The sequence below is a fragment of the Elephas maximus genome, chromosome 16 (assembly GCF_024166365.1).
Source record: "Elephas maximus indicus isolate mEleMax1 chromosome 16, mEleMax1 primary haplotype, whole genome shotgun sequence".
NCBI lineage: Eukaryota > Metazoa > Chordata > Mammalia > Proboscidea > Elephantidae > Elephas > Elephas maximus.
This window is the reverse complement of record NC_064834.1, coordinates 14,636,260-14,657,877: the sequence shown is the minus strand read 5'-3', so window position 1 is coordinate 14,657,877 and position 21,618 is coordinate 14,636,260. Positions and strand designations below refer to the sequence as shown.

Below are 21,618 nucleotides of genomic sequence, written 5' to 3'. Positions count from 1 at the left end.
CTTCCATATATTATGTTGGCAAAAACTAGGGATATTTTAGTCAATGAACAATTTGAACCTTCTTATTCTGTGTTTTTCAAGCAGAAATGAATGTTTTCATTTTTTAAATAGGACCAAGTTAAATAAGGAAAGTTAGGGTAGAAACTGAAGAAGGGGGAGATTATATTTGATTCTCCAGTGAATTGGCTGCCTAACAACTCTTCGCTATATGTGTATCTCAGCACTGTGGAACATCTACCCTGCTTCTCTGGAAGTAATTTAGGATGCGAAGTTGTGAAGTTCAAAAGTCTGTGATTCATGAAAATAATTGTAAATTCAAGTATGAAATATGATAAACTGAACAGTGGCTTTGGTGTGGAATTCTTAAAGACCTTGTTCATATTTAAATTTACACATGAAAACTCTCTCAGCTGTTATTAGCCCCTGAGAGATTATGCCATCAGATACCATCTCTTGCAAAAGCCCAAATAAAATTATTTTAAGTCCATAAGCACGTTATTTTCCCTGACTTTTAATACATGTTAACAAAAAAAAAATTTTATATAATGTCAAATAGATTCTAATGAGGAAGGTATTGCTGGCCTCCAAGGCACCACCCTTTCAGCTGGGTAGAGTAAGAGCGCGGTTTGGTTTCTGTGTTTGCGGGTTGCTGATTCTCCGGGGTAATAAGCCAGTTCCTCTTTGCTATGTTGTAACTCTTTTTGTGAAAAGATTAAGTGGAGGAAGAAATTGGAGGTACTAGGTCTTTAGTGTCACGTAATGAGGTGGAAAACAGGATGGGCAAATCTGCTTTGTCTAATAAAAGTTAATAAAGGAAAACTTTTCCAGGGTGGTTTTGTAAATTTTGACACAGAATTTTTGACTTATTTTCATCCCTTTAACTTTCACTTCTCTCTCCTAGTTATTCTTTTCCCTGTTTATTAGCAGCGCTTTGGAATTAAAAATACTGTATGAATGCTGGGTATCAGTGAATGTCACACACCTCTGTCAGACAATGGGGATAGGAGGCTCATTCATATAGGATGTACTTTAGTTCCATTTAATGTTTATGTGGAATGGCAGTTCTGAGCATTATGGATCCTCAGGTGTGGACAACCTTGTACCTAACCCCAAAGTTGGAGGAAAGAGGCTGGAAAAAACTAAAATGGAGATGGAGGAAGGTTATAACTTTAAGGCTAGTTACAAACTCCGTGGCATTCTTTGGGTTACCATAATTGTATATAGCTGGGTTCTTCTCTGACCACCACAGGATGAGAGAAACAACTGTTTTAGCAATTACACAGTTTTATAATCTAAGCAAAAGTCTAGAATGGAGAGAAGAATATAGAAAGAGAGCCCTAAAAGCCTTTTTTATCCCAGTCTGTGTTGAGGTAGCAATTAACTACTTTCCTCCTAGTCTTGGGGAAAAAGAGAATGTTCCTTATATCATTAGTGGTTGTAAGTTTTTATGCTAAGGAGAGTCATTTTGATTGGAACCACTAAGCCCTATTCCTCATTTATCTACAGGATATTGGAGACTTTGCTTCTTTCTTAATGACATAAATAACTTGAAACGTCAGTGGGGCAAACCAAATAGCAACCATAATAAATGCCTTCGCGTAGACCCAAATAGCCAAAGTCCTTCCCAAACTGATTAGTAGCTGAAGAGGATTTTCAGTCCCTGTTATGTTAGCACATCTTCAATGCCTTTCTGTCCTGTAATTATGCTGGGAGTGATGGCATGTGCAGAAACATTAATAAACGTTTACTTGCATTTTTAGTGAAGCATACGCTAATCATCCAAGGGTGGTTGTTAAGCCATTATCAAATTTCTCTTCTCTCGTCTACAGCTTAATCTGTCCATATGTAGGCAGATTTTCAGGGTCAGAGGTTTTTTAAAGATTGTCATTTTTCTCCACCCTGATGAAACCTTGGAGAACCATATTCGTCTTACCAAGAAAACCTGACAAAAAAAGGCCTAGTTCCTTGGGCCGGCCGGGCTTCAATGATGTCTAGTCAAAACACTGTAAGTTTAGCGAAGTCTAGAGTTGGACATCAATAAGATCTTTTATGATTTACCTTTTAATAATCTTTTCATTGCTGTTAGAAGGTATTGTGGTTGCATGTTAATTTTTTTCTGTTGTTGTTTTGAATAGGTAATACATTCACAAGGCTCAAAACTCTGAAAATCTTCTTCTCATTCCTTTTTTCCAACCCTTTTTCTCTGCTGCTTCAGCAAGAACTGTTTTTAGTTTCTTATGTTTCCTACCAGAGAGTCCATACATTCCTAAGCAAATGTGAATGCATATTTTCCCCTTTTTATGCAAATAGTAAAAAAAAAAAAAAAAGGGGGGGGGTTAGTATACCATATATGCTGCGTGTATCAGTCAGGGTCCAATTAGGGAAACAGAACCGCATAAATACTCCGGAATAAGGGATTTATTATACAAATAAGGCCTTATGAAAATATAGACACCAAAACTTTGCCAGTACAATAATTTCTACATTTACAATGTAGTGACATTCATTTCATTCTTCATGTTGTGTAGCCATTAGCAATATCTTTTCCAAATAAATATAATCCTTGAAGATGATGAAATTAAAAAAAAAAAAAATAAGACCATATAGAAGTGTGGGTGAAGGAAGCTGAAGAAGAGTCTGAAAGGGAGAGCTTGGGGGATCAGAAAAAGTCACTAACCTGCTCTTTGAACAGTAGCACCGATGGACAAACCAAAGCTTTCCAAGACACCTGAAAACTTGGGCACATCTAACTGTTAGAGTAGGATCACGAAGGAAGACTAGTAGAAAAATCCTGAGAACAGTATTGTCAAATAGATCTTTTCTATGATGATGAAAATGCTCCATTCCTGTACTGTCCAGTATGATAGCCACCAGCCACATGTATCTATTAAGCACTTAAAATGTGACTAGTGTGACTGAGGAACTAAATTTATTTTATTTTAAGTAGCTGCATGTGCCTAGTGACTACTGTACTGAACAGCACAGCTCTAGAAGGCTGCATGTAGTGGTGGACTTGAGTGGCTTATTCAGCAGAACTGGTGGTTGGAAAAAAGAGCTGAATGCAGAGCAGAGGAGAGCAAGGACAAGCTGGCATCTTCAGGCATCCTATGTGTCTCTCATTGCCTCTAACCATGATGACCTTCAGTGCAACTGGCTTCTGCTTCACTTTTGCATTCCAGATCTCACTTGAATTTCTCTTGGTCAATTCTAACTCAGAACCACATAGAGAAGGGTATTCTGAGAAACGTAATTCCAGTTTAGCCAAATTCACAAGGCGTAAAACCACCAAACTGCTTTTCTCACCTAACAGTATACTGTGAAAATCTTAACGTATCAGGACATAAGGAACGTCCTCATTCTTTTTCACAGATGCAACGTGTGTGATGGTTAAGGTTGTATGTCAACTTGGCTGGGCAACAGTTCTCAGTGGTTTGGCAGTTATGTAATGATGTAACTTGGCAGTTATATAATGATATAATTTGCCAATTATGGAATTATGTAGTCATCCTCCATGATGTGATATGATGTGATTAGCCAATCATTTGTAAAGGGCGTTTCCTTGGGGGTGTGGCCAGCATCATATATATATGTGTGTGTGTGTGTGTGTGTGTGTGTGTGTGTGTGTATTTACATAGACACTCTGGCAAAGTTCGCTCGCTTGTCTGGATCCTGCACGCGGCTTATCATCACCTGACCTCCAGTTCTTGGGACTTGAGTCAGTGGCCTGCTGTAGTATTACCTGCTGACCTTGGGATTCATTGACATCCACAGCCCGTGAGCCAGCAGCTTGCTGTCTGACCTGCCAACCTTGGGTTCATCAGCCCCTGCAGCTACATGAGTCAGGAGAAGCCTCCAGCCTAACACCTGACTCACAGATTTGAGACTAGCTAGCCTCTACCATTGCATGAGCCATTTTCTTGAGATAAATATCTCTTTCTGTGTACCTGTCTGTCCACCTGACTGGTTTTGCTTCTCTAGAGACACCAGCCTAAGACATTTGGTACAGAGACGGTTCTGAAGAAACAGAGTTGTAAAGATGGGTTTTTTAAATTGGTTCTTAAGGCTGATTAGTCTTAAAGGCTCTGATGACTCTGCCTCCAGAAATAAATAGGGTGCTGCTAATCCGTGGCATTTGGTGGCAAGATTAATATGCAAAATATCACCACCAATGGATTAAGTATTGGTGAGAAACGAGGCTCTGGATGATTGCATGTTTGTTACTTTTCTACAATTTTGTCATAATGAGAAGTATAAGGAACCTGATTCATTGGTCCTACTTTCACTAGACAAAGTGGTCAAAGGAAGAGATGAGCTCAGGGCTTCAGAATCATAGCTCAAACACCACATAAAAGAACTGAAAGTTGGCACTTGTGCCCTAAAAGAAAGCATTAACTCTTCTAGTAACAGAGCTGACGTTGCAGAAAACCAAACCCAGAGTCTTATTGTAAAAGGGGCTAAATTACAACATCAGTTGAATTCCCAGCCTCAAATGGTGTCGAAGTTAAAATGAGGGCATTGATTGGGAAGAAATGGGATCTTGAAACTTAGGATGGGAACATATGGGCAGATAATCAGGAAGCTGGAGACAGTGAGCCCCTAAATTCCATTGAATCACTTTTGCCAACAGAACCAGCCGTCTTACTCCCATCTGAAGAGATTACTCCATCTTTGTCTGCTTAGGCCACCGTCCCCAGTAAAACCATTAGCCCCTCTACCCCCATCTGATGAGATTAACCCAGCCATGACTGAAGAGCCTTTGTCTGAGATATCGGCTGGGGCGATGTCTGAGTCATTGCCTGGGTTATCACGTAGGGTAGATGCCTTACCAGACATTGCTGAATATACCCAGGGCCCACTCACACCACACCACCCATTTTTGCTTCTAGACCTATAAGTAGTCTTAAGTCCCAATGAGCCCTAAAAAGTAAAGTACATAGTGTGACCCAAGAGGTAAAGAACTGCTTTACTTTTCTCCTACGTACAAACAGAAACCTGGGGAATATATGTGGGGGCGGCTATTAAGGGTGTGGGATAATGGTGCAAGGAACATACAGTTGGATCAGTCTGAGTTTATTGATAGGAGCTCACTGAGCACAGATTCTTCATTCAGTGTTTCAGCTCAAGAAGTTAGGAAAGTATCTAATAGTTGAGTTGGTTGGGTCGCTGAAGCATGGATTACACAGCGGCCTACACTAAATCAAGTTGAAGTACCAGGCCTGCCTTGGTTTATTATAGAAGAACGTATCCAAAGGCTTAGGGAAATTGGCATGTTAGAGTGGATTTATCAGTTTAGACCCACAGACCCCCCCATGAAGTGCCCAGAGGCCACACATTTTTACCACAACAGTGAAGAACAAATTTGTGAAGCGAGCCTCAGCATCCTTGAAGTCTGCTGTGACTGCTATTTTATGTAAGTCAGGTATAAGTGGATTATCATAAACTTAACCAGATGGTGACTCCAATTGTTGCTGCTGTTCCAAATCTGGTTTCGTTGCTTGAGTAAATTAATACATCCCCTGGTACCTGGCATACAGCTATTGAGCTGTCTGATGCCTTTTTCTCAATTCCGGTTTCGAAGGAACACCAGAAGCAGTTTGCCTTCAACTGGCAAAGCCAGCAATAAAATTCACTCTCAGACCTCAGGGATATATCAACTCTCTAGCCATATGTCATAATTTAGACCACAGGGACCTTGATTGCCTTTCACTTCCATAAGATGTCACACTGGTCCATTACATTGATGACATCATGCTGATTGGACTTAGTAAGGAAAAAGTGTCAGTGATCCTAGACTTATTAGTAAAACATTTACATGCTAGAAAGTGGGAGATTAATCCTGCAAAAATTCAGGCGATTATCACCTTAGTGAAATTTCTAGTGGTCCAGTGGTATGGGGCATGCTGAGATATTCCTTCTAAAGTGAAGAATAAATTGTTATATGTGGCCCCTCCAACAACTAAAAAAGAGGCACAATGCCTGGTGGGTTTCTTTGGATTTGGGAGGCAACATGTCCCTCATTTGGGTGTGCTACTCCAGCCTATTTATCAAGTGACTCAAAAAGCTAGTTTTGAGTGGGACCCAGAACAAGAGAAGGTTCTGCAACAGGTTCAGGCTGCCATCCTAGCCACCACTGTGCCACTTGGGCCATATGATTCAGCTGATACAATGGTTCTTGAAGTGCATGTGGCAGATAGAGATGCTGTTTGGAGTCTGTTATGGATTGAATTGTGTCTCCCAAAAATGTGTGTCAACTTCGCTAGGCCATGATTCTTATTGTGTGGTTGTCCTCCATTTTGTGGTCTGATGTAATTTTCCTATGTGTCGTAAATCCTAATATCTGCTTCTGGTTTATGAGGCAAGATTAGGTTATGTTAAAGAAGGTTAGGGTGGGAAGCAACACCCTTACTCAGGTCACGTCCCTGATCTGGTGTAAGGGATAAAAGGAGAGAGAAGCAAGCAGAGAGAGAGGGACCTCCTACCAGCAAGAATGAAGAACCATGTCCTTGGGCCCAGGGTCCCTACACTGAGAAGCTTCTACACCAGGGGAAGATTGACAAGGACCTTCCCCCAGAGCTGACAGAGGGAGAAAGCCTTCCCTTGGAGCTGGCACCCTGAATTTGGACTTCTAGCCTCCTAGACTGTGAGAATAAATTTCTGTTTGTTAAAGCCATCCATTTGTGGTAGTTCTGTTATAGCAGCACAAGTTAACTAAAACAGAGCCTTTGGCAAGCCCCTATTGATGAATCATAGCACAAGTCCTTAGGATTTTGTAGCAAAATGCGACCACCCTCTGCAGATAACTACTCTCCTTTTGAGTAACAGCTTTTGGCTTCTCACTGTGCCATAGTAAAGACTAAATGCTTACCCATGGGCCACCAGGTCACCAGCAGCCTAAGCTGCCCATCATGAACTGGGTGTTGTCTGACTAAAAGAACCATAAAGTCGGACATGCACAGCATCACTCCATCATTAAATGCAAGTGGTATATACAAGATCAGGCCCAAGCAGGACCTGAAGGCAAAAATAAGTTGCATGAGAAAGTGACCCAAATGCCCATGGTCTCCATTCCTGTCACATTACATGCCCTGTCCCAGTCTGCACCTATGGCCTCATGGGGAGTTCCTTACGATCAGCTGACTGAGGAAGAGAAAACTTATCCCTGGTTTACAGATGGTTCTATGCAATATGCAGACACCAACCGGAAATGGACATCAGCAGCACTGCAGCCCCTTTCTGGGACCTCCCTGAAGGATAGCGGTGAAGGGAAATCCTCTCTGTGGACAGAACTTAAAGCAGAGCACCTGGTTGTTCATTTTGCTTAGAAAGAGAGATGGCCAGATGTTCCATAGTATACTGATTCGTGGGCTGGCTGGATGGTCAGGGACATGAAAGGAACATGATTGGAGAATTGGCAACAAGGAAGATGCAAAATAGACCTCTCTGAATGGGCCAAAGAAGTGAAGATACTTATGTCTCATGTAAATGCTCACCAAAGGACCTTGGCAGAGGAAGATTTTAACAAATCAAATGGACAGGATGGTGCGTCCCGTGGAAACCAGTCATCCTCTTGCCCCAGCCACTCCTATCATTGCCCAAAGGGCTCATGAACAAAGTGCCCATGGTGGCAGGGATGAAGGTTGTGCTTTGGCTCAGCAACGTAGACTTCCACTCACCAAGGCCAACTTGGTTACAGCCACTGCTGAGTGCGCAGTCTGTCAGCAGCAGAGACCAACACCAAGTCCCCGATATGGCCCCATTCCTCAAGGCGATCAGCCATCAGCCTGGTGGCAGTTTATTACATTGGACCACTTCCATCATGGAAAGGGCAACATTTCCTTCTTACTGGGATAGACATTTACTTTATATATAGGTATGCCTTACCTGTACTCAGTGCTTCTGCCAAAACTACCGTTCTTGGACTCAGACTCACAGAATACCTTATCTACCGTCATGATGTCCCACACAGCATTGCTTCAGATCAAGGAACTCACTTCACAGCAAATGAAGTGTGGCAGTGGGCCCATGCTTCTGGAATTCACCAGTCTTACCATGTTCCCTATCATCCTGAAGCAGCTGCCTTGATAGAATAATGGATGCCTCCTAAAGACACAATTATTTTACCAGCTAGGTGGCAGTACCTTTCTGGGTTGGGGCAGTATTGTCTAGGAGGCTGTATAGGCTTTAAACCAGTGTCCAATATATGATGCTGTTTCTCCTGTAGCCAGGATTCATGGTTCCAGGAATCAAGGAGTGGAAGTGGGAGCGGCACCACTCACTACTACCCCTAGTGATACACTCACAAAAATTTTGCTTCATGTCTCTGCTACCCTATGCTCTGTGGGGCTTGAGGTCTTAGTTCCCAAGGGAAGAATGCTCCCACTTGAAGACACAACATTAACCGGAAGTTAAGAATGCCATTCGGTCACTTTGGGCTCCTCATGCCTCTGGATCAACAGGCAAAGAAGGAAGTTACTGTATTGGTGAAGTGATCAATCCTGACTACCAAGGGGAAATTGGATTGGTGTTCCATACTGGAGGTAAAAAAAGATTGTGTCTAGAATACAGGAGATCCCTTGGGGCATCTCTTAGTACCACCATACCCTGTGATTAAAGGCAACAGAAAACTAAACTACAGCAGCTCAATTCCAACATGACTACTAATGGCCCAGACCCTTCAGGAATGAAGATTTGGGTCACGCAGCCACACAAAGAACCATGACCAGCTGAGGTGCTTGCTGAGGGCAAAGGGAATACGGAATGGGTGGTGGAAGAAGGTAGTTCTAAATACCATTTATGGCCACATGACCAGTTGCAGAAACAAGAACTGTAATTGTTATGAGTATTTCTTCCTTGTATGTGTGCATTGAATGTTTTTTTCTCTTATAAAATATAAGATGTTTATGGGGCTAGTGCATTTTCGATTGTTTTTTTACATGTTAGTTGTATCATGTTAGGCACAAGTATGACTTTGTAATTGTCTTTATTTAGAAGTTGTGTATGGTTTAAGGAGATGTGTACAGGTGCCAGTTTGACAGGAGGTGGACTGTGATGGTTAAGGTTGGGTCAGCTTGGCTAGGCCATGATTCTCTGTGTTTTGGCAGTTTTGTAATGATGTAGTTTGGCAGTTATGTAATGATGAAATTTGGCAGTTGTGTAATGATTTAGTCATCCCCCATAATGTGATATTATCTGATCAGCCAATCAGTTGTAAGGGGGTTTCCTTGGGGGTGTGGCCTGCATCCAGTATATATCTATGGACGTTCTGGCAAAACTCACTCTCTTTGCTCTGGATCCTGCATCGGGCTCATCATCATCTGGTCTCTGGTTCTTGGAACTTGAGTCAGTGGCCTGCCATATTGCCTGCCGATCTTGGAATTCAACAGCCTCCACAGCCTGTGACCCAGCAGCCTGCCATCTGACCTGCCAATCTTGGGTTCATCAGCCCTTGTAGCTACGTTGAGTCAGGAGAAACCTCCAGCCTGACACCTGACCCATGGACTTGGGACTAGCCGGCTTCTACAACCACATAAGCTATATCCTTGAGATAAGTCTCCTTCCCCTCTGTGTGTGTGTGTGTGTTTGTGTGTGTGTGTGTATTTATACATGCTTCACTGGTTTTCTAGTGAACCCATCCTAAAACACTGTATCACATTGGATGTATGTATGTCACCATTCACTTGTTTATTTAATAATTTATTGATACTTTTATGTTGTTTTCATCTTCCACTATAGTATATATTGCATTGTTGTTTTTAGGTGCCATCGAGTTTGTTCCAACTCATAGTGACCTTATGCACAACAGAACAAAACACTGCCCAGTCCTGCGCCATCCTCACAATCGTTGTGCCTGAGCCCATTGTTGCAGCCCACTGTGTTGATCCATCTCGTTGAGGTTTTTCCCCTTTTTCACTGACCCTCTACTTTACCAAGCATGATGTCCTTCTCCAAGGACTGATCCCTTCTAACAACACGTCCAAAGTATGTGAGATGTAGTCTCACCATCCTTGCTTCCAAGGAACGTTCTGGTTGTACTTCTTTCAAGATAGATTTGTTCCATGGTATATTCAATAATCTTCACCAACACCACAATTCAAAGGCATCAATTCTTCTTCTGTCTTCCTTATTCATTGTCCAGCATTCACATCCATATGAGGTAATTGAAAACACCATGGCTTAGGTCAGGTGCACCTTAGTCCTCAGGGTGACATCTTTGCTTTTTTAACACTTTAAGGAGATTTTTTGCAGCAGATTTACCCAATGCATCTTTTGATTTCTTGACTGCTGCTTCCATGGGTGTTGATTGTGGATCCAAGTAAAATGAAATCCTTGACAACATCAATCTTTTCTCCATTTATCATGATGTTGCTTATTGGTCCAGTTGTGAGGATTTTTTTATTATTATTATTGAACTTTAGATGAAGGTTTATATAACAAACTAGTTTCTCATCAAGCATTTGGTACACACATTGTTGTATGACATTGGTTAACAACCCCACGACATGTCAGCACTCTCCCTTCTCAACCTTGGTTCCCTGTTACCAGTTTTCCTATTCCCTCCTACCTTCCAGTCCCTGCCCCAGGGCCGGGAGCCCCTTTAGTCTTGTTTTGTTCCATGGGTCTGTTCAATCTTTGGCTGAAGGTTAAACCTCAGGAGTGGCCTCATTACTGAGCCACAAGGGTGTCCGGGGTCCATACTCCCAGGGTTTCTCAAGTCTCTGTCAGGCCAGCAAGTCTGGTCTTTCTTTTGAGTTAGAATTTTGTTCTGTATTTTTCTCCAGCTCTCTCCAGGACCCTCTACTGTGATCCCTGTCAGAACAGTCAGTGGTGGTAGCCAGGCACCATTTCATTGTACTGGACTCAGTCTGGTGGAGGCCATGGTAGATGTGGTCCATTAGTCCTTTGGAGTAATCTTTCCCTTGTGTCTTTAGTTTTTGTCATTCTTCCTTGCTCCCAAAGGGGTGAGACCAGTGGAGTATCCTAGATGGCTGTTCACAGGCTTTTAAGACCCCAGATGCTACTCACCAAAGTAGAATGTCGAACATTTTCTTTATAAACTCTGTTATGCCAATTGAGCTAGATATGCCTGGAGACCATGGTCCCCACAGTCCTCAGCCCAGCAATTCGGTCCGTCAGGGAGTTTGGATGTGTGTATGGAGCTACCATGGCTTTGCCTTGTACAGGTTGAGTGAGCTTCCCCAGTATTCTGTACTATCTTACCCTTCACCGAAGTTACCACATATCTTTTGTCTATTAAGTGTTTTTCCATCACCCCCTCCCCTCCCTCATAACCATCAAATATTGTTTCTTTTTGTATGTAAACAGTTTATGAGTTTTTACAGTAGTGGTCTCATACAATATTTGTCCTTTTGTGATTGACTTATTTCACTCAGCATAATGTCCTGTGCTGAGCTCCTTTTGTTTGTGGATTTCTTTTTCATTTCTTCTGTTTTTGTAGATTTTGTTTTTATTGAGACTTTGTTTTTCTTCTTTATTTTGATGAGTAGGTTTATTAACTCTGTTTGTGCTTACCTTGAAATTTACCCATATCTTCCTAGGTTTGAACCAGTCTATTATTACTTGGTATTACCTTGCCTTCCTCTCCATTAGAGAGTTTTATACCTATACTGTTTATTCCCTCTTTTATCATTCTGACGTTGTCGTCATTTACAAATTAACCTTTCTGGTTCCCTGTTGCAATTCGTTTGGTTTTGGTTAGTCCTTGAGGGTTCATTTCCTAGGTTGGTATCTGGCTGGTACAATCTTGCATCCTAGATTCAGGCTGTGGTCTGATGTTTGTTCTCAGACCAAAGGACTCCCTTTAATAATTCTTGTGAGTTTGGTTTGGTTTTTACCTATTCCGTTAATTTCCATTTATCTGGGGATGTCAATTTCACCATCATATTTGAACAAAAATTTTGCAGGATATATTATTCTCAGTTGGCAATTTTTTTCTTTCAAATTTTTATATACATCATCCCATTGCCTTCTTGCCTGCATGGTTTCTGTCGAATAATCAGAGCTTAGTCTTATTGCTTCTCCTCTGTATGTGACTTTTTGTTTTTCTCAAGCTGCTTGAAGGATTTTTTTCTTTGTCTTTGGTTTTAGTGAGTGTGATTATGATATGCCTTGGTGTTTTTCTTTTGGGGTCTATCCTATATGGGGTTCGTTGAGCTTCTTGGATGGTCAGCCTTTCATCATTCATATTAGGGAAGTTTTCTGTCAGCAGTTCTTCAATGATCCTCTCTGTGTTTTCTGTTTTCTCTCCCTGTTCTAGAACTGCAGTCACTTGCCATTTTTGCTGTTGATTGTATCCCACATAATTCTCAGGGTTTCTTCATTTTTCTTCATTCTTTTTTCTGATTTTTCCTCAGAGTTGTAGGCAAGTGTTTGTCTTCAGTTTTGCTGCTTCTGTCTTCCATTGTTTCAAACCTACTCCTCAGCCCTTCTATGACACTATCTATTTCCAAACTCTTGTTATCTTTTGGATTTCTAATTGTTGTTTTTTTATGGTTTCTAGTTGTGAATTTATTTCGGCATTTTGTTCCTATATTACTTTCCTGAATTGTTCCATTTTTTTGGTCTGTATTTTCCATGAATTTGTCTGCGTTTTCCAAAAATTTGTCTATTTTTTTCCTAATTTTTGTCTGCTTTTTGCTTCAATTCTTGGATTGCTCTGAATATTAGAGATTTGAATTCCCTGTCAGGTAGTTCTAGTGCCTTTTCTTCTACTGGAATGTCATCTGGTGTTTTATTTTGGACGCCTACTGGATACATTCTGTCCTGTTTTTTTATATGTTTTGATATTGTCTGCTGTCTTCAGGACATTGAGTATTTTCTTCATTTCTTGATTATAGATTTGTTTGTTTCGTCCTGCTTTTTTGTTTAATTTGCTTATGTCTGAGTAGGCAGGCCGTGGGTTCTTTGTTGTTTGCTCGTCTATAGTCAGAATACTTTTCACCTCCTTGTCCAATGGGCAGGGCCAGTCATTCAGCTATGGTGCAGCAGAGCAGGTCCAGCTGAAGGGGAGGGGCTTCCAGCTGTGTTGTTTGTGGCACATACTAGGGCTGACAGGAATCAGTGTTAGGCAGGTTCCAGTAGGCCATGCCTGTGCTGCTGGGGAGTGTGATGTTCAGTGCACGGTGCAGGTAGGCAGGAAAGAAGGGGGAGATTGTGATGTGTGGAGCTAATTAGAGGTGTGGGAAAGAACAGAGAGAGGAGAGAAAAACAGGAGCCAAAAACAAGCAAAGAAAGAAAGAGGGAAAAAAAAAGTGCTAAGGAAGGTTGCCATTGGAGTGGAGGGATGAGAAACCAAGAAATGGAGAAAAGAAAAAATAACTAGATAAAAATTTGGAAAAGAAAAGCTCCCTGGAGTCCCAGAGTCCCCCCGGTGGGGCTCCTAAGACTGGGGAAGTGGCTCCTAGGCTGCGCAGTATAGTGTGGTTGGGGGGGTATAGATGTCACACAGCACAAAGTATTCAGGAGACAGGAAAAGAAGTGTAGACAGACGAGAACTGAGATATGTAGCTACAGAAAGGGAAAAGGAGAGAGGAAAGAAAAAAAAAGAGAGAGAAAGAAAGAAGAAAAAAAGAAATGCTCCCAGGGATTCCACCTACGTGGCTGCACAGATTGGGGGAGTGGCTCCTAAGCTGTGCAATGCAGCCCGGCTGGAAGCGGCTTCCAAGATGTGAAAAGAAAAAACAGAACAAAGCAAAACAAAAAAAAGCCCCAGGGATCCCACCAGCGTGGTGTCCCCAGCCGGGGGAGTGGTTCCCCAGTTTAGCATGGCTGCACAACCTTTCAAGAAGACACAAAGATGGCACATGGAGCCATGTGTTCCAGAAAAGGAGGGGGAGGTGGTAGGAGGCACAGAAAAAACCAAAAGAGACAGAACCAGCACCAGCTCAGGGGCCCAGCCAGTGTGGGCAGGGTGAATCCAAGCAGCCTGAGGCCAAAGCATTTGCCTCCCAGCCAAGAGACTGTGGCTGGTGGGAAGCAGAGGAGGCCGAAGAGGCGGGTGATGAGAAGAAGGGGGTGGGCTAGGAAAGCATATGTCACTCGTTACCAGATGCTCTGACTCCTGTTGGGAGCTTCCTGAAGCTGCTTTCCCGTACTTCCTGTTCTCTGATCTCCGACATGGGTGGAGCAAACCCAAGCGGCACCGATGCTGCACTTCCGGGCCGGCCCAGACACCAGCCAGGAAGCTCAGAGGTAGAGCAGTGGGGAGAGAATGGGGAGTGGGAAAGTGTGTATTGCTGGTTACCGGGTGCTCTGTCTCCTGCTGGAAGTTCTGCAAAGCTGCTTTCCCGTGCTGCCTGTCTGCGGATTCCCGACTGGCATCCAAGATGATGGATCTGTGCTATGTTAGGTAATGGGGCCCTCTGCACATATCTCTCTTCTCTCTCTGTGCTCTGTCAGTTTCTTATTCCATTCGGTGCTTGGCTAAGTTCTCTATCTCTTCATTGGGACCTCAGGTTCCAGGAGTGATGTTTGTCTCATTTTACTTAGTTTTTCGGGTCTTTGTTGTGAAGGGATGGCACGGTGCTTCTGTCTGTGGCACTATGTTGGCCGTAAGTCTCTGGATTTTTGTTTTCTTTTTGTTGAGGTGCAATCCATACTGAAGGCTGTGGTCTTTGATCTTCGTCAGTAAGTGCTTCAAGTTGTCTTCACTTTCAGCAAGCAAGGTTGTGTCATCTGCGTAACACAGGTTGTTAATGAGTCTTCCTCGAATCCTGATGCCTCCTTATTCATATAGTCCAGCGTCTCAGATTATTTCCTCAGCATACAGATTGAATAAAAAAAACGAAACCCAAACCCAGTGCCGTTGAGTTGATTCCGACTCATAGCGACCCTATAGGACAGAGTAGAACTGCTCCATAGAGTTTCCAGGGAGCGCCTGGCGGATTCGAACTGCCAACCCTTTGGTTAGCAGCCACAGCACTTAACCACTACGCCACCAGGGTTTCCACAGATTGAATAGGTATGGTGAAAAGATACACCCTGAAGCTCACCTTTCCTAACTTTCAGCCATGCAGTATGCCCTTGTTCTGTTTGAATGACTGTCTCTTGATCCATGTACAGATTCCTCTTGAACACAATTAAATGTTTCAGAATTCTGCAGTGTTACTTATAATTTATTATGATCCACACAGCCAAATCCCTTAGCATAGTCAATAAAACACAGGTAAACATTTTTCTGGTATTCTCTGCTTTCAGCCTGGATCCATCTGATTCAGCAATAATATCCCTGGTTCCATGTCCTCTTCGAAATCCGGCTTGAATTTCTGGCAGTTTCCTGTTGATACATTGCTGTAGTGTTTTTGAATGCTCTTTAGCAAAATTTTGCTTTTATTTGATATTAATGATATTGTTTGATAATTTCTGCATTCGGTTGGATCACCTTTCTTGGGAATGGGCATCCGTATGCCCAGGTAGCTGTCTTCCAAATTTCTTGGCATAGACAAGTGAGCACTTCAGTGCTGCATCCATTTGTTGAAACATCTCAATTGCTGTTCAGTCAATTACTGAAGCCTTGTTTCTTGCCAGTGCCTTCAGTGTAGCTTGGACTTCTTCCTTTAGTACCATCATTTCCTGATCATATGTTACCACTTGAAATGGTTGAACTTTGACCAATTCTTTTTGGTATAGAGACTCTGTGTATTCCTTCCATCTTCTTTTGATGCTTCCTGCATCGTTTAATATTTTCCCCGTAGAATCCTTAGAAGTGCAACTCGAGGCTTGAATTTTTTCTTTAGTTCTTTCAGCTTGAGAAATGCTGAGTGTGTTTTTCCCTTTTGGCTTTCTATCTGCAGGTCCTTGCAGATGTCATCATAATACTTTGTCTTCTTGAGCCACCCTTCGAAATCTTCTGTTCAGCTCTTTCACTTCATCACTGATGTGTATTATAGCAACTAATAACCTTGAATGTATGTCATTTATCAAGTATATAAGTGTTTATGTAGGAAAAATACCTAGAAGTGGAGTTACTGTGTTAAAGGATATTTGGATCAAAAACCTACACTTTAAAGAAGAAAAATAAATACTAAAAGTACTGAGAGAATCAAAACCTTGGGGTGAGAAAGACCTTTCTAACTATGACATAAAACTCAGAAGCTATAAAATAAGAAGATTTATATAAAAAATAAAATTTCTACACAGCAGAACTCATAATATACATATTAATTTCTAAACCAACAAGTCTTCAGTGAATGATGTCCTAATAGAAAATAGAAACTTATTTTTTGGCATACCAAAGGCCAAGCCTGATTTCAGATTTTATAAATCCTCAGGTTATGGTTTTCCTTTTTTCATATGTCCATGCATCATTGAAGGAGCCCTCGTGGTGTACATAGCTGCTAACTGAAAGGTCAGAGGTTCGAACCCACCAGCTGCTGTGTAGGACAAAAATGTGGCAATCTGCCTCCATAAAGATTACAGTCTTGGAAACCTATAGGGTAGTTTTCCTCTGCTCTGTAATGTCGTTACAAGTCAGAATCAACGAGATAGCAACGAGTTTTGTTTGTTTTTTGCTTTTATGCTTCATTAGGAAAGGGAAAAGAGAGTTTCTATTTGATTTGGTTCCTTCTTCCCTCCCTCTTTCCTTTCTTCTTCTCTCCCTCCCTTTCCTCCTTCTTCCTTTCTTCCCTTCCTTCCTTTTTTTCTTAATTTCCCTTTGTAGTAACTAGATCAGTAAGTAACTTTAAATTTGTTGTTAATATTTTTTCTCTGGGACTCAAATTCTTCATTTCTGAATTGTGGGTGCCGTGCTTACTCATGCCATTACTGTGAGGAGAACTTGGGATAATATATGTGAAAGAGTTTTGTTACACATAGTTATACCTACGTAAGGAATTGTTCTTTTGAAAGGGGACTGAGCTTGCCTGGCAGTCAGGAGGCATGGACTCCACTGTTCACTGTGACATTCTGGACAAGTAACTTCAGCCTTCTAGCTCGGTGTCCTCTTCTGGTAACTTTGGAAAGTTTAAAGCAGTATGCAAATGTACGCTTCAGCTTTAGTACAAATTAAGATCCTGATGACATAGATAACATCTGGAACTCAAAGTTTTCCTGCGTTTATCTGTTCCCATTAATTCAGCACACATTTACTGAAGCATGCAAGATGCTGTGCTTGGTGCTATTCCCCCCATTTTACTGTATCAGCTCTTCTGTAATCTAGTTTTCTACCCTTATTTGAATTTTTTTATTGATTGAATTGCTGTAATAACAGTACAAGAGGACATCCTTGAAGAATATTTGAAATACATGGTAAATTCTGCCTATGGTTTGTTTGGATAGAAGAGGGCTCCCCTTACACTGTATCTAACAAAATGTCACATTTAAGACTAATAAGATTCTGAAACAAAAGCTTTACTTCTGGTGACCTTTTTTTTTTTTTTTTTTAATTCTTTCACAGCTGAAATCAGCTAAGTTTTTATTAGATTCTCAAAACCTAATTTTTAGATTTCTGGAAACACATGGTACTCCCAGAAGAGGATATTGAATCACAGGATTTAATCTTTCACCCTTCCAATCTTCTCATAATTTAATGCCCTTTAGAGCATGTTATTGAGAACCATCCAGCTAGTCTGTATCTTTCTGCAACAGAAATAAATAAAGGTTGATATGCTAGGGGGAATATGTAAAGACTATGATAGCAATAAGGATTAAGATTATTGGCAAGAGGAGGGAGGGGGAGTTCCTGTCTAGATGGTAGGCACTTGTTATTTTTGGTGATGGGAAAAGCAGTACTGAATGTGAGTGAATTATGCACAACTTGACCAAGATAAATGATGATGTTAAGAAATACACAAGAATGAGGGACATTTTTGGTAAATGCTATAACATATACAATTTTGCAACACCAATAACAACCAAAAGATACATGTGAGGTTACATAGGTAGATACATATGCATATATGTGTATAGTAAGGAATATGTGTGTATATACATGTGCACGTGCCTATAAAATCAAACCCGTTGCCATAGAGTTGATTCTGACTCATAGTGACCCTATAGGACAGAGTAGAACTGCCCCATAGAGTTTCCAAGGAGCACCTGGTGGATTCAAACTGCCGACCTTTTGGTTAGCTGCTACAGCACTTAACCACTACACCACCAGGGTTTCCAGGTGTATCTATAGGCGTATGTATATACATGTTTGTGTATGTTAAATGTATTTTCATGTATGTGATAAAGCACATACAGGGCACAGTTATGGAGCCTTCCTAGACATAACCAAATATCTCACAGGACTGGTTTACTGAGTCTGAAGGCTTAGGGCCATAGTCTTGGGGGACAACTCAGTCAATTGGCATAACATAGTTCATAAAGATAATGTTCTACAGCCTAGTTTGGTAGTAGCATCTGGGGTTTTAAAAGCTTGTGAGCAGCCATCTAAGATACAACTACTGGCCCCTTCTCAACTGAGAAAAGAGAAAGAAGGAAACCAAAGACTCAAAGAAGAAACTAGTCTATAAGACTAATAGCCCACACGAACCATGGCCTCATCTATCCTGAGACCAGAAGAACTAGGTGGTGCCCAGATACCACTACTGACCATTCTGACTAGGGACACAATAGATGGTCCCAGGTAGAATGGGAGAAAAATGTAGAACAAAACTCAAATTCTAAAAAAAAAAGGCCAGGCTTACTAGACTGGTAGAAACTGAAGGAACCCCCGAGACTGTCACTGAGATACCCTTTAAACTTGGAACTGAAACCACTCCCAGAGGTCACTTTTCAGCCAAATAACTAGTTGGCTCATAAAATAAATAATGTCACTCATGAGTACTCTGCTTCTTAAAAAAATCATCTGTATGAGACCAAATGGTCAACATTTACCCTAAAGCAAAGATGAAAAGGTAATGGAAAATAGGGAAGGTAGATTAAAGGAGACAGAACAACCAGAATGGAAATAATGAGAATGTTGACACATTGTGAAAAATGTAACCAATGTTACTGAACAACATAAGCAGAAATTGTTAAATGGGAACCTAATTTGCTGTGTAAACTGTCACCAAAAACACAATAAGATGTATTTTTTTTAATGTTTAAATAACTTTGTGTTTGCAATTTTGGAATACTAGAAATTTTTCCTCAGGAATTACTAAAGGGAAAAATCATCAATGAAAATGTCAAGGCCACAGAAAAATTATAGATCAGCATTTTAATAAACATTTTAATTACATTGATTCTAAACTTATCTATATAAATTTTTAATATATTGCTTTAATTTTTTGTCTAGCTAATGAAGATTATTGTTTTTGCAATATTTTTATTAATGTTAACTGTAGCCTCATTTGTAACATTTAGACATCCGAGAATATACACTGTGTAATTGTAAAATTACTACAGTGTATGAATCTGCTTTGTTCTTACTGTCCAAAGGCCTCAGGAATAGCAACTCTTGACTTAAGGCATGACTTAATTTTTAAACTTTTTACTCCCTTTCTTTCAGACCTCTTAAGCCACGAAAATGCAGCAACGCTGAACGACGTGAAGACGCTGGTCCAGCAGCTGTACACCACACTCTGCATTGAGCAGCACCAGTTAAACAAGGAAAGGGAGCTTATCGAACGGCTAGAGGATCTCAAAGAGCAACTGGCTCCCCTGGAAAAGGTGGACATTCAGACCTCAGAGTCTCTCCAGCTGTATTTTTTTCCGGAGCATATATGCTTCCTTTTATTCCTCCAAGTTTTTTGTGATTGAGCTGTGTCAATTAAAACTCCACTAGTTTATGAAACTGAACCATGAAAAAGTTCCAGTCAAGGCTAACAAAGGATTTAAAAAAGAATAGTTTGGAGCCTTGATCATAGATGGAGTTTTGAGGTCTGAGTGCACCACCCTTGACCATATTTACTACCTTTAAAACAGAGATTGGAATAACCGCTAATCAGGGAAGGTTCTGAGGATAGTGAATAATGATTTTAGCCAAGTTAAGAATGAATGTTATGTGGAATACTCTGCAGCTGTGTAAAATGACTGCAGCTCTAATACGCTGTAGGAAGATATTCATGATATATTATGAAAAGTAGATTATGAATCTATACATACTATGATCTAATTTTTAAATGTTATGTATATATCTATACACATTTATACATAAAAAGGAATATATTCTAAAATGTTGATAGAGTAGCAGGATTATGATATGTAAAAAATAAGAGAAGTTTTTCTTCTTTGCACTTTTCTGAATTTTTTGCAGTGAACATGTATTTCCCTTATTATGATTATGCAGGTGTTTCCATTCTGAGAAATCAGACTCTGTATTAGAAATTAAGGAAGGACACAAATACTCTCAATATTGTATTTTTTCTGATTTCCTTAAAAACACTTATATCAGGGTTTTCTAATTAAATTTAAGACCATTGAAATGTAATAAATTAAATCTGAGGAATTGTCATGAAAGGGGATGAGATTTAAGTTTGTACTTCCAAAATGTAAAGCATTTTTTAGTGTACCCGCTGTAACAAAATAATTATCATTTATTAAGTATTTACTGTGTGCCAGGAATTGTGCTAAGTATTTTTATTTAAAGAAGGCTTAGTGTCACAGTGGTTAAGCACTCATCTGCTAACTGAAAGGTCAGCAATTGGAACCCAGCAGCTGCTCTGCGGAAGAGAGATAATGGCAGTCTGCTTTCATAAAGATTAAAGCCTTGGAAACCCTATGGGGCAGTTCTACCGTGTCCTGTAGGGTTGCTGTGAATCAAAATCAACTCGACAGCAATGGTGTGGGTACGGGTGGTGTTTGGGGAATTTTTACTCAATCCTCAGAACAACCCTCTTATGTTCCCTTGTATGCCCTTTGAATAAAAACCGAAAGCAGGTTAAATCTTGTAGCCATAGTAAGAGAATGTTAGAATATCTCTCCTTCAAAGTAGGTAATCCCCATGGTTGGATGAAGAGCCGTTGAAAGTAACTTATTCACTCTGATATTTTCAGCCATTTCTAGGTTGAAACATAAAACACTAATGCTCTATTAAAAAAAAAAAAAAGTTATTCCTATGAGAGATTTTGTTCACTAAAAACTACAGGTACTATTTAGGAAGACAAACTGTGTTTACTAGAACTGGGATTAACTTGTGTCTTGATTATGAGCCCTGCTTCTTTAATGAACATAGATGCTTAAATAAGAGCTTTAAATTGGTTCTGTATCAAAATGCCTTATTACTGATCGTGTGTGTCCCATAGGTACGAATTGAGATTAGCAGAAAAGCTGAGAAGAGGACCACTTTGGTACTATGGGGTGGACTTGCCTACATGGCCACACAGTTTGGCATTTTGGCCCGGCTTACCTGGTGGGAATATTCCTGGGACATCATGGAGCCAGTCACCTACTTCATCACTTATGGAAGTGCCATGGCAATGTACGCATATTTTGTAATGACACGCCAGGTAAGAATTCCTCTCCAAGTAACTTTTTATAAGATAATAATGAAGTTTGGATTATCAAAGTAGTTCTCTTCTCACTCTTTTCTAAGGACAGTTCCCCTTAAGTGTTCATTTAGCCTGTGTGTCTGTGTATGTGTGTTTGTGTGTGTGTGAGTGTACACATGTACACATGTGCCAATTATGTATCAGATACTATTCTAGGTGCTAAATATAGAGAGATGAATATAAG

At 40.7% G+C, this 21,618-nt stretch overlaps 1 protein-coding gene across 1 annotated transcript in view; it reads left to right on the top strand.

The window, feature by feature from the left end:
* The window catches only part of MCU (mitochondrial calcium uniporter), a 237,261-nt gene that overhangs the window by 194,440 nt on the left and 21,203 nt on the right, over window positions 1–21,618 (top strand). Inside the window, exons 5-6 of the mRNA XM_049854829.1 lie at window positions 19,454–19,614; window positions 21,189–21,392. Of these exons, the coding sequence (XP_049710786.1) occupies window positions 19,454–19,614; window positions 21,189–21,392 (365 nt within the window). The remainder of the gene's footprint in view (window positions 1–19,453; window positions 19,615–21,188; window positions 21,393–21,618) is intronic.